General features: G+C 42.7%; 1 protein-coding gene across 1 annotated transcript; it reads left to right on the top strand.

Annotated features, from left to right (window-relative positions):
- Positions 1 to 8,022: 8,022 nt before the first annotated feature.
- On the top strand, positions 8,023 to 9,472 carry bap (NK3 homeobox bagpipe). Its single transcript, XM_036816792.3, has 2 exons — positions 8,023 to 8,523; positions 8,615 to 9,472. Exons 1-2 carry the CDS (start codon positions 8,061 to 8,063, stop codon positions 9,316 to 9,318), a joined length of 1,167 nt encoding a protein of 388 aa, XP_036672687.3. The 5' UTR covers positions 8,023 to 8,060; the 3' UTR covers positions 9,319 to 9,472.
- The last annotated feature ends 3,459 nt before the right edge of the window (positions 9,473 to 12,931 follow it).

Raw genomic sequence — 12,931 nt, 5'->3', positions numbered from 1 at the left:
ACAACACATATGTCGGTTAATTTGGAGAGGAGGGTGCTGAGGCCAGGAATAAATTCTATAGATTGGATAGACTATAACATGCGAATAAAAGCAGTTGAAGCAAAAATCTGAAAAATGCGTTGCTAAGATCAGATCCGATCCAAAAAAAGTACTAGAATTGCTTGACAGTCCCTTTAGAAGTTCTGATGTAAATAAATATTTTTATCGTCCTCGAATCTTTAAAGTTTTTCAGAACCTAAGGAAGGACCTGAAGTCAGAAAAGTGGTTCGCCCTAAAACAAAACGACTTGCAGCCAGCCAGTAAAGAATACGAGCGAAAAGTAGTATTCAGAGATGCTGAGCACGTTGAGACTGGCCTACATCGACGTGAGCGTGGAGATATTAAAGAATGTGTTCTTTGATAAATTCCATGTTCTGGAAGCTACCAATGGACTTCTCGCCACATTCCCGCCATCTGAATTTTGGAATCGTACCCAAGTAGTTGGTTGCCAAATTGATGACCTTCTTAGTGGCTGCCTTTGCGGAGGGAGATGGTATATTTTTTCAAATTCTTGATAAGTTTCCGAAAATGCAGATTAGAGCACCTTAAGTCGTAAGGCCCTGATTCAATCTCAATACCAGCGAGTTTGCAAAAGCTTGATCTGGCAACGCTTCCAGGTAAAGTTCTAGTGGTCCTTCCCTATTGAATTTATGCGATAATTAAAAGAAAAAATGTGGAAAAGGAAACTTTTTTAAATGCGTGTTAAAGAAAGGCAACGGGGCGTACGAGCAAGCAAATGCGTTCCAAACAGCTGAACAAAGAAATGTTTTTTGATGTAATATATCATTAAGAAAAATGTATTTTCGGCATTCAGGAGGAAGCTGCTCGAAAACATGGAAAAAAGGACGAAATATTGCACAAAACCCAACAAAAAGTAAATTCTTTAGAAATTAAAAAAACTGATAAAAAGTAAATAAAAAAATACAAAATATAAAAAATGTTCAAGTAATGTGAAAATTAAAAAAAAATATATATAATAAAATAGCATTGCTAAAGATAAAAACTAATAAGTAATAAGTTGGATCTGAAATGCTCAGTATGTTATCATAAAGGAATTGCCTCTGACCGCTCCCACTCTGGTCTACTACCCTCTTTACACAGAGGCGGTTTGCGCATCAGCGACCTTTTTAAGAAATACAATGGCTAGAAAGAGACTGGAAAAAGTCGCTGCAACTCGCTTCAGCGGAAAATGAGACCGCACACGCAAATCGATTCAGTATTTCAGTTGTATTCAGTATTCTTTGTAGTGTGACCGTAGTTTTCAAAGTTCACCCGCAATGCATGTGGCATGGTCTTACTGTCGCTTGACAGCAGCTGGGCTTGTTGCCAAACGGAAAACAAATCAATTGGAGCCATTTAAAAAAGAAGAGTCTGCTGGTGCACAAAGAAATTAAAATTAAAATAAATGAAATGTTCAACGAATGTTTTTATTTATGTAAATTATAAGTTTAAGGCTTCCTTCTCGTCCCACGAATGCTTTCCATTTTTTGTAATATCTGACACTTCCATGCATTTTAAGGGTCTCATTATCGGCGTAGCAAAGCAGGAGCAAGTGTTATTGCAAAAGGGATGTGCAAAATTACAAATATCAATATAAGGGTATTCACGGACATAGTAGTAGTAGTATTATCCGCACACATGAATGTATTTTAATATCCGGATAGATCAAAATAAATATATTTAATAAGAAATTTATTGTTTTAGTTTTCTTACAAGGCGTGTGACAACTCGCTGACATTAAGATTGCATCGGGTTTTACGATCTAAGCTGTCCCAATTTCCTTTATCGGAAACTTATTAAAATCGTTGAAAAATATATTTGTCACCGCAAAGGCAGCCACTCAGAAGGTCATCAATTTTGATTCTTTGGGCTTAGATCCAAAATCCAGATGGATGGAATGTGAAGAGAAATCCACCGGCAGCTTCCAAAACATTAGTTTAGCAAAAACGAAGTGGCCTCCAAGGTCGCCCCGCAATCACTCACCTTTTGTTATGTATTTATCATTTCTAGGACAGGACAGTTTATATAAGAGAAGAAAACAACGAACCAAACAGCAAACAGCGGAGGACTGCGGACTGTAAAGTGTGCGAGTGCGCGGTATGTGGTGTTGAAATCGTGGAGGTTGCCCCAGTCTGAGGAACGTATAGCGGAGGCCGACGCGGTGGTCGATCCAACGGGCCGTATCGCCGCGGGTCCTGGTAGCACCCGGACGAACTCCTTTTGGAGGACCGGATACGCCTTCAAGAGTCGGATTATAATATCGCGAGCCGGACACGCCATGGTTGAATGCGGAATTACGAATAACTGCGAATTTTTCGACGTTCGCCGTTATCCCCGATCCCGCTTGCTGGCGCGGAGGATCCGGTTGAGGAAAGGGATGGCCGTCGGTTTCCGGTACGTGGCCGTCAGGAGCTCCAGGACTGGTTGGGGGAGATCCAGTCGCCGGTGAAAGGTGGCGCAGATGTGGCTCCGATCGCTGATGGTGGGCACGTGGAGGAACCGGAGAGCTATATTCATGGCGAACTCGTCCGCCTCTATCAGCTTGATGAGCTCCACCGCCTTTGCCCGGAGGCAGGAGGCGCTTGCCGCGCCGCACCACGTTCCGCTGCGCCACTCGGGCAAAGAGGCACACCCAGCGGGACCCGACTTCCTTGGCTGCCAGGAAAATGAGGCTCCTGAAGTCGCTGGCGTGGACTTCGTTGATCGCCACGAAGAAGGGCGCGTTCCACTCCTCCAGGATCCGGACGTTGGAGGTCCTGTCCCCCTGGTGCTCGTCCACGAAGCGACTGGTCTCCTCCACCGCCGACCGCTCGCTGAGGCCGAAGAAAGCTTCGTAAGATTGGATACTACTCATGGTTCGTGGTTCGTGTTACGTTTCCGGTTGCCGTTGACGTTGAAATTTGATTTTCCCGCGACCAGGGGCGGACAGCTTGCCGATACTTCTCGCGATGTTTCACGCGGCAGCGGAGCGCCCATCTCCGCGGCGGCAGCGAAGAAGGGTGAAACTGCCGCACGTTTTTTGAAATTCGCCTTGCCTCCGTTGAATTCGCCTCTGTCGCTGGTATACACGGCCAATTCCCTAGACCCGAACCAGCATGTAAGTTACATCCAGGAAAGTATGCAATGTTTTAAAAGAATATTTTAAATTAAAAGAATCAAGCGTTGCCAGATTTTCTATTAAAAATCGATTTAAAAAATCGGGTCCCTACAATTTTGTTTATTGCTCCCTTCACAGAGGTTGTACCAATATGCACGGTGAACCTGGTTATTGGGAGTTAATTCAAGCTTCTTGTCAGAAAGTATCATCGAGCTAAAGCCGTCAGTTTTTGAGAAAATCGCTTAACAGTGAATGCACCTCGGATTTTACCCATACAAAAAAGGGGGGCAAATATTTAATTGCACAGGGCTCCACTCTCAGACGTTGTACCAATATGCACGGTATATTGGCAGATTGGGGATCGCCTAAAGCAAGTTCAGTGCAAAAATCATAAAGATAAAGCCGTCAGTTTTTGAGAAAATCGATTTACAGTGGGGGAAGATAAATAATTAAAAGTTCCAAGACATGAACCACTATGTAAAAAATGTATTCAGGACACACAACCATGTGGGATAAAATTATGTTTCGACGCTATCTCTTTTTTTAGTTAATTTGACTTTCACAGACGTTGTACCAACATGCACGGTACCTCGTTGGAAAGGAAATTCATTTTACTAATTAACTAATGTAGTACGGCAAACGAAAAGCCGTCAGATTTTGAGAAAAACGCATAGTGCGTTGTGAGCATCTCATTTGTTCCACCCAGTTCCTCCCTTTTCTAAGCTCCCAAGACACTAACCATATGGGAAAAAAATTATGTTTATTTTTATGTTGCCAGACCGAAAAAATGCTGTCTCATCTTAAGGGGAAAGGAGTTGAAGAAAGTGGCGAGGTTGTTGCTATGCAGAATGGGGGTCAAAGAGAAAGACGATGTTGGTGTTACCAGCTCAGGAAAATTATGACTCATGTTCATGAAAAGAAAGAACACTGGGCGCCTTGATTCAAAAATATTGCATTTTTGAGCTTGATAAAAGTGTAGAAACAGAGAAGAACGAGAAGGGATAATATAAACAAGGCAGAACGCTATAGTCGAGTACCTCGACTATCAAATACCCGTTACTCAGCTAAAGGGGCCAAAGGGAAATGGAGATACGCAAGCAGGAAAGCGAGATTGAAAGGCGCCACCTACCGGCGGTAGTTAAGGGCGTTAGAGTGGGCGTGGCAAATTTTTGGATCAATCAATAGGTATTGACAAGACCAATACATTTCAGTTAAAATTTTTTATCTAGCATGAAAACTATGGGCGTCACAGGTTTGGGCGGTTTGTGGGCGTTAAAGGGGGCGTGGCAAACTTTTTTTTGGGTCTATCGATAGGCATTGATGAGAGCAATACATTTCAATTAATTATTCTAGTATCAAAACTGTAAAAGCAATGGTTTTGGGCGGTGTGTGGGCGTTAGAGTGGGCGTGGCACTCTGCTGAAACAAACTTGCGCTGCGTAAGAAGCTCAGGAATCTGCACGCCAAATCTAAATAGCCTAGCTCCCATAGTTTCCGAAAACGGAAAAAATATGCATGGTAACGCTGAGGTAGAGAGTTCAGATGTTCGATTTAGATTCCTTAGCTTCGTACGCAGCGTAAGTCTGTTACGCGAATATGCCACGCCCACTCTATCGCCCAAAAACCGCTTTAAGCTGTGGCGCCCAAAGATTTCGTGCTAGAAAAAAAATTGTAACTGAAATTTATTGGTCTTGCCAACTATCTTGACTATCCCCCTTTTGCTCTTTTCAGCTGAGTAACAGGTCTCTGATAGTCGAAGCACTTGACTATAGCGTTATTGCTTGCCTATACTAAAATTGTCTGAGATTGTCACATTAAACAAATCATACAATCATACATGAAAAATTATATTTGCGGTTCTTTTGCTTTGATTGGAGAAACTTTAAGTATCAAACTATTTTTGTTTTCAAGCCGAGAAAAAAATGGGCAAGTGGGTAAGGAAAAGTCTTGAATTATTTAAACGCAATTAAAAAGATTCGTCCATTGATGTGCTCGAACTAGCAATGTCACAAATATAGAAATTAATAAAATAACAAGAGAGAGCGCTATATTTGATGACATCGACTATCTAATACACGGTTACTCAGTCAAGGGGAGTGAGGGGTGAGAGAGCAAAACGATTGTTTTCAAGATTTTTCTTTTTCATTTTCTTTTTTACATCTTAAAAAATGTAAGCGCTAGACAGGTTTCAACATTATGGGTGTTAGTGTAGTAATGGCACTTTGCTACATACCAAATCTCAATCTTTTTAGCTCTCATAGTTTTCAAGATCTCAGCGTTTAAACGGCAGGATGGACAGACGGGCAGACACACAAATGGCTAGTCATCCTGATTAAGAATATATACATATACTATATAGCGTCGGAAACACTTCCTTGTACCTGGTGCATACTTTCCGACGAATCTAGTATACCCTTTTACTTTACGAGTAATGGGTATAAAAATCATGTTTACTGTGTGTTTTTTGAAGAAGTATTTTAAGTGACTATTAGTTTTAAATGAAGGAATAGTCATTATATTGGGAAACCCACCGGAAATCACTATTCACAAAAACTTTTCAAATTGGTTGGAATTTATTCAAATGAGAGCGTTAAAAGTGAAATCGATCTCTTTATTGGTTTATTTATAGTGACCTACCGATCCAGTGAAGAACGGCTTAACGAAAAATATTATTAACTTTCCTAAGGAGTGCGTGGATGTAAAAATCAATGCAAACTTAGCGACGATGAGGAACACTTGCCTCCGTTCAACGTTAAAGTGCCACAGATGGATCGGGTTTCTGGGCCAGAGCTATGAATGATAAGGAAAACAGGGAAATGCAAACATTTGAAGTGGCTTTTGATAAACCATTAAATAAAACTCAATACCACAAGGACAACAAGTCTGTGTGGGGTGGAGTGGGAATCCCGAAATCAAACAAGAAACTGTCGCGTTTAATTGAAAACGCCAATTCATCATAGGGGGAGGGCTGGGTATTCATGGTGGGCATCGGCCACCCTGCTCTTTTATGTAATCGAATACCTGCTCCATTCAAGGGTAATCGCATCAGCAAAAGAAGCTAACAAAATTAGCGACAACACAGTCCGAGATCCGCTCTTTTATGGGCGCGTGCGCCTGCCACAAGCATCATTACCACACTAATTACTCGGGTATTATCGAAAGTCATTCAGATGAAAAGGAATAACGAGTAGCAGTTCCTGCCCCGATCCGTTCCCAATCGCACACCGCACTTGGTCCTGAATTGGTTACTCAAATCTGACCGCAAAACACGGAGACCTTCGCACCCCCACTTCCTCCCCTTCCGAGCTGGTCTTCCATTGTTGGCTTGACTTTCCGGCGCCCGCGGCATTAAGAGCCACTGAATTGGCAATAAAAAGATTATAGCCCGAAGGTGTGAAGTGTAGTGGAGGGCAGGGAATCGCATCGAGCCAGAATCACCGCACCAAAGGGCACAAAAGCCACCCCCAACGGCGAGGCGATGAGAACATGTGCTGGTTTTCCTCGGGTTTGTTCCCAGCATTCCACTCGATTTGAGTGAAAACAAACGAGTGCTTTTCCGACCGAGTGCGAAGCCATGTTGCCATCTCCGCTGAGCATCCAATCAGCGAGGAAGAGTGCTCTTTGGGCCCCAGGCCAGCCAATGGCGGGAACTTTCTCGGAGAACTCCCACGATAATCTCAGGGTTGAGGGCCCCACGTCTGAAATGGTTTTTCTACCTGCAGATGCTTACATTTCAAATCAAAACATTTCAGAGCTAACAAATATTATTAATTCAACACATAATGTTCATATAAGGATAAGCATGTTAAGGCATAGATTATAAAAAACTTAATTGCATTGCATTAAAAAGTATAAATATTACGTTTTCATTCATTATTTTAAAGGGGAATAAACCAACCGATTAATTCCTTTGTATATGTTTCGAGTCTTTTAGATTATAATGTAAGAAATGATGTATTGATTATCTTAACCCGTTGTTTCTTTAAAAAAGAATCTTCCTACAATTAAAGCAAGATCTTTCTTAAACTACGAATTCTTATAAATGATACTCGTAGGAATAATTGAATACACGAAGGTGAATTCTTTAATTTTAAAGACCTTTTGAAACGGGGAACCATACAATTTTTGTATGAGGTAAATAAGGTTTTAAAAGTATGACAGTGACGTGTTAATAATATTAGATTACTAAAAACGAAATCAAAATATATTCAATATCCCTCGTGAAAATTTATTTCAGACCCATAAAAGTGGTGTTTAGTTTTTGGCTTACAACCCCAAACAATACCATTACCCAACTAACCTACTTAGAGGCAGGAGTGCGAGTTTACGGATACCTTTTCGGATTCCTTCCGAATGATTTAAGTTCTAAACAAATCGTTAGCCTAAACAAATGATGCAGATCGGAATAGTATAGGGATTTAGTTTGGGATTGCAGTGGGGAGACTGTACCCAAAATATAAAATACGGAATTCTGGAGAGCAGTTAGCAGGGTTATAAACAATAAACAGGATGCATGCACTCCCCTAGGAAATAAGGCGCACCGTATAAGTAGAGGCAGCCGTAACCATTTTACGACAAATTTTGTTTACGCACTTGAGAGGAAACTCAAAAGGCTCTCTGGCCACATTTTGAGTCCACCAATGGGAGGAATCGAATGCTAAAATCCACCACCACCAGATGCTGACGAGCCACTTGAGTGCGGCGCACATTTCCACTCCGTGGAACCGAGTGATTCTCGCCGGGGATCTGGGCGTCTATTTAAAGACGGCCCGGAGCGTCCAGATCAAGCACATTTGCAGCGCAGCCCTCGAGTCGTAAAGGTCGGAAAACGAAGAAAAATCCGTAGTGAACAAGTGTCGAGAAAAACGACTAGGAAAAACCTAAGAAAACCTAGAAAGAACGCCTATATTCAAGAGATTCTAAAAATGCTGAATATGGAAAGTGCGGGTGTGAGTGCTGCGATGGCGGGCCTGAGCAAATCCCTGACGACGCCCTTCTCCATCAACGACATCCTGACGCGCAGCAATCCGGAAACGCGTCGCATGTCCAGCGTGGACACCGAACCGGAAACGGAAAAGCTAAAGCCCTCCGATCGCGAGCGATCCACCTCAAAGTCACCACCCCTGTGCTGCCGAGATCTCAGCCTGTACAAACTAGCCCAATCCAAGGAGATGCAAGGAGCAAATCCCAGGCCCACAGCGAACTATCTGCAGTACTATGCGGCGGCGATGGACAACAATAACCATCATAGCCATCAAAACCATCATCACCAGGCAACGGGCACCTCAAACTCTAGTGCCGCGGACTATATGCAGCGCAAATTGGCCTATTTTGGATCCACCCTCGCCGCTCCCTTGGACATGAGGCGCTGCACCAGCAACGATTCCGGTAAGTTTTAAAAGCCTGGCTAATGGAACCATAGCATTATATGGCCTATTATATTTCTTTGGCTAATTTTCCGTAATTTTTCCCCTTACAGACTGCGACTCACCGCCTCCATTGAGCAGTTCGCCCTCCGAATCGCCACTTTCCCATGACGGCAGTGGTCTTAGCCGCAAAAAGCGGTCGCGTGCCGCTTTTAGCCACGCCCAGGTCTTCGAACTGGAGCGTCGTTTTGCCCAACAGCGCTACCTGTCTGGCCCAGAGCGCAGTGAGATGGCCAAGAGCCTGCGGTTGACGGAGACGCAGGTGAAGATATGGTTCCAGAACCGTCGCTACAAGACCAAACGTAAGCAGATACAGCAGCACGAGGCTGCTCTCCTGGGGGCCAGCAAGAGAGTGCCCGTCCAGGTCCTTGTGCGTGAGGACGGCAGCACCACCTACGCCCACATGGCCGCTGCGGGGGCGGGGCACGGTCTGGATCCCGCCCTGATCAACATCTATCGCCACCAGCTGCAGCTAGCCTACGGCGGACTGCCGCTGCCCCAGATGCAGATGCCCTTCCCGTACTTCTACCCGCAGCACAAGGTGCCGCAGCCCATCCCGCCGCCCACTCAGTCGTCCAGCTTTGTGACCGCCTCCTCGGCCTCCTCTTCACCCGTTCCCCTCCCCCTGCCAGGGGCAGTGCGTCCCCAGCGAACCCCCTGTCCCAGTCCCAACGGCCAGGTGATGAGTGTGGAGAGCGGAGCCGAAAGCGTTCACTCGGCGGCGGAAGATGGCGATGAGAATGTGGAGATCGACTAGATCTAGATAGATCTCCGTCCTGGAGAGGGTTACGTTTTTGTGATAGCCGTAGAAATTGTGTTTTAGTCTCTATGTGTAACCTATAGATGTCCCATAGCTTTAGTAGCCTTAAGTATTAGTTGTATCTACCCGAGAGCTAAATAAAATCATAAAAGAAAAGAAACTTGGTCTGTGTTGTGGTTTAATTATCATCTGGCAATTTGATTAGTTGTATTGTGCTGGGTTTACTTCTTGTTTGTGTTATCAAGTCTATACGATTAATTATCCTGTCGTTAGTCTTGGATTCAAAACATTTCAGTTCTGTAAACAGTTTAGAACTTCTCTTGGAAAAACTTGTATATCATTGCGTTAAAATTTAAAAAAGTATTTTCTACTCTTTACTTTTTATGTTCATAGCCATCATTAATGCTTTAAAGTTCAACCTTAATCGTTTTAGGCTCTATTTTCTGGATGAGATTTATCACACTGCAAAATTGGAAGAACAATATTTGTAAATAAATATAATCCTTAACAAAGTGCTTTATATATTCGGTATATAAAGACATTAAATTTGTGGAGAGGAAAGCGAATTGAGCACAGAATTTGTTGAGATATTTTAAACGTACGTGTTATTTCTTCTGATTTAGTGGAAAAAGAATTGGAGCGTATTCTTTATCAAATTTTTTAAACTTTGCTAACGTATAAACACGTACATATTTGCTTGTAGAGACTAATTGAATATGAACTGAACTGAACTGAATATGTTCTTCAAAAACTAAAAAAATATATTAAAAAAATGGACTTTATTAATTAGTAACAGCTAAACAAATCTAGAAATATATTTACCGTTTACAGTAATCGCACTCAAAAAACTTTTTGGTGAAATTGACCAATATAAAGGATAAATGGACCACCCCTCGAATTCCCAATTTTACCACCGAAGTAGTTACTATCCCAACAACCAAATACTCAAAGCTCACTATTTTATATAACTATATATATTTATAACCAAAGCCAGAACAAAATACACATAATTATTTTGAATAGCTTTAACCTGTTTATAGTAACGTAACTATCCGTGTTGGTCAATTTTACCCACAAATTTTGTTTGTGTGCTAAGGAGTATTAAAATCCTATTGTTATCATCATGTAAAAGGAAATTATTTGAAAGAGTTATCGAAACATCCAGGCGATTGTTATATAAATTGATACCACATGACCTCAATTCGCATCAACAGGCGGGAGAGGCCCCTCGGGCTTCTCAGACCCTCGAGAATGACAGCGATCGGGCGGATGAGGGCCTCGAGAGGCGTTCCGATGAAGTGGCCATGCGTGTGGCCGGAGCCTTGCGAAAACCGAAATCCGAAAGCCGCTGATGATGACCGACTGTGACGAGCCCACTCAATGTCGACATAGAAGTGCTTCAATGTGTCAGGAGGGTCGGGCCGGACGTCTGTGACCCACAAACCACTGACTTACATACGATCCCCGAGCGCTTTCGCACACGATCATCGCGGGCGGGGGAGGGATGGGAACGGACATAGACATGTCCTTAGCGGCACAGTTGGTGGCTGACGACGAAGAGGACAAGCCTCAAGTGCCCGGCGGCGACAATTCCAACGGCATTACCAGGCGATGTTTATAAACAAACAAATGGAATCATAAACTGACGCCCAGGATCTGAACAGGACATGTGACCGTGACAAATATAATCGACTGATCATTGCTAAACATCCACTTCAGAAGGTTCAGGGGCGGTTGGCAACAATGTTGCTCATATTTCTTGTAAAACATTTTCAAATTGCCATTGACAGACTTCACCCTTGCTTCTTTGTTAAAAATGTTACCTAATGTTTCAGGAAAAGTTTCTGAAACTATGCCTTAATATGTATATATATTGTAAAAGTTTCAATTATAAATATTATACCAATTTAAACTATTCTATGTTGATGTTAGCCGTTGGCGCCAAAAGTATCTTTGGGGTTAATTTTTCCAAGTGCTGGAAATGCTTGGAAGTGGGGCATTGAACGTGCGTCTGGTGACTGCCAACTGAAAAAACAATTTTAATATGAGCGATCTCTCTAAGTACATATACTGCTCTTGGGCGCATTCTTAGACTAAAAGCCCGCAGGCATTTGACAAATTTGGGACACTAAAATCGATTGACAGTTGTAATTACTTGTGTCAATAAGGGTCTCAGTGGCGCGAGCATGTATCTTTTTGTCACTAGGCTCCACCAATCATTTAAAAATATTTCAGGAAATTTGCCACTGATTCATTTTGTTTCAATGTGTTATGATTTAGGTTCGTGGTTTTTAGTCAATTTATTATTATAATGTTTTTAAAATTCTTTATGATATGATGGGAATCTAGTTCTTTTAATTCTTTGCAAGGTCAAGGACTAATTTAAAGGCAAAATCTCAAGCTACAGATATGGTTCCAAAAATAACTTTTTCTTATATTACTTATTAAGCCCTGGAACATAAAACTGAAAAACATCAAAGATAATCTTAAGAATTCAGTGAAATAGACTTCCTTGAAAATGTTAAGTTACCAATAGGACCAGAAATAAAATTCTATAAGCACTATACGCCCAATTATCAACAAAAATTACCCGAGTGGTAATCCAGATTGAGTGTTTTTTGAAGGATATGAGTGAATTTTCCAAGCCATGCCCACTCCACAAACACTCCCTCTTTTCACCCTGGTTATTCATGGTCTCTTTGAGTGTCAGTTTCAGTTTTATAGCACGCTTCGGATTTCGTATTACCGCGCTGAAGGGTTGAAGAAAACTCGCTGCATGTGGTCTTGGAGTGAAATCCGTTCGTCCTGCTGCCGGCGGCTTGGCTACTAATTTGTTTATATTGCGCCGCCTCCGGATTTGTTTATGCAACCTTTTTTACGACACACATCGCAGACCGGGGTGCTACGAGATGTCAGCTACTTGACGGCAATCCTTTTAAACCGGGCCGCCGATATTTGACTTGTAATTAATATGGAAATTAGTCATGCGGCCCTGGGGCCCAAGTGGCGTATGCGCAATCTTTGAACTGCAATTAGTCGTCGCCTGTCACCGGACGTCCTCGGGCGGGGTAAACAATTTTAGCGATATTCGCCAATCGCTATTTGTTTAAACATTTCGGGGAGGCCTGCATTCTTAACCAGAGAGTGCATTTAATGGCGAAACGCGAAATTCAAAAGAAAATGCCAAAACCCTGGCCCGGACAGCTTAAAGTGTAAACAAAATGCCCGAAACGTTCACTTATTATAAAATGCACTGCATTCTTGTTTTGTTTTGGCCCATTTCGATGCACTTTGCTTTAGCGTTTTTGGCGTTGTCTTCCCGTGCTCCTGATCATCGCCCCTCGGATGTGCCATCCCATCCCGATCCCGACCAAGTCCCCATCCAAGGCAAAAACCAAATCCCTCGATCGAAATCGACGTCGTCTGCTGCACACATGTGTGCCATAAAAGGAGGCTGAGGAGATTTTTGACTGCGACTGACACTTCGATTTGCAGGCACCGCTGGGATATGGCTATTGCTATTGCCACTGCTATTGTTGTTGTTGTTGCACGTGTTGTTCTGCCGACGCATTTGTTTATGCAACAGCCCTGCGACTAACAGTTCTTGGTA

Source organism: Drosophila suzukii, chromosome 3 (genome assembly GCF_043229965.1).
Source record: "Drosophila suzukii chromosome 3, CBGP_Dsuzu_IsoJpt1.0, whole genome shotgun sequence".
NCBI classification, from domain to species: domain Eukaryota; kingdom Metazoa; phylum Arthropoda; class Insecta; order Diptera; family Drosophilidae; genus Drosophila; species Drosophila suzukii.
The sequence above is the reverse complement of the archived record's forward strand: the minus strand, read 5'-3'. Positions and strand labels throughout refer to the sequence as shown.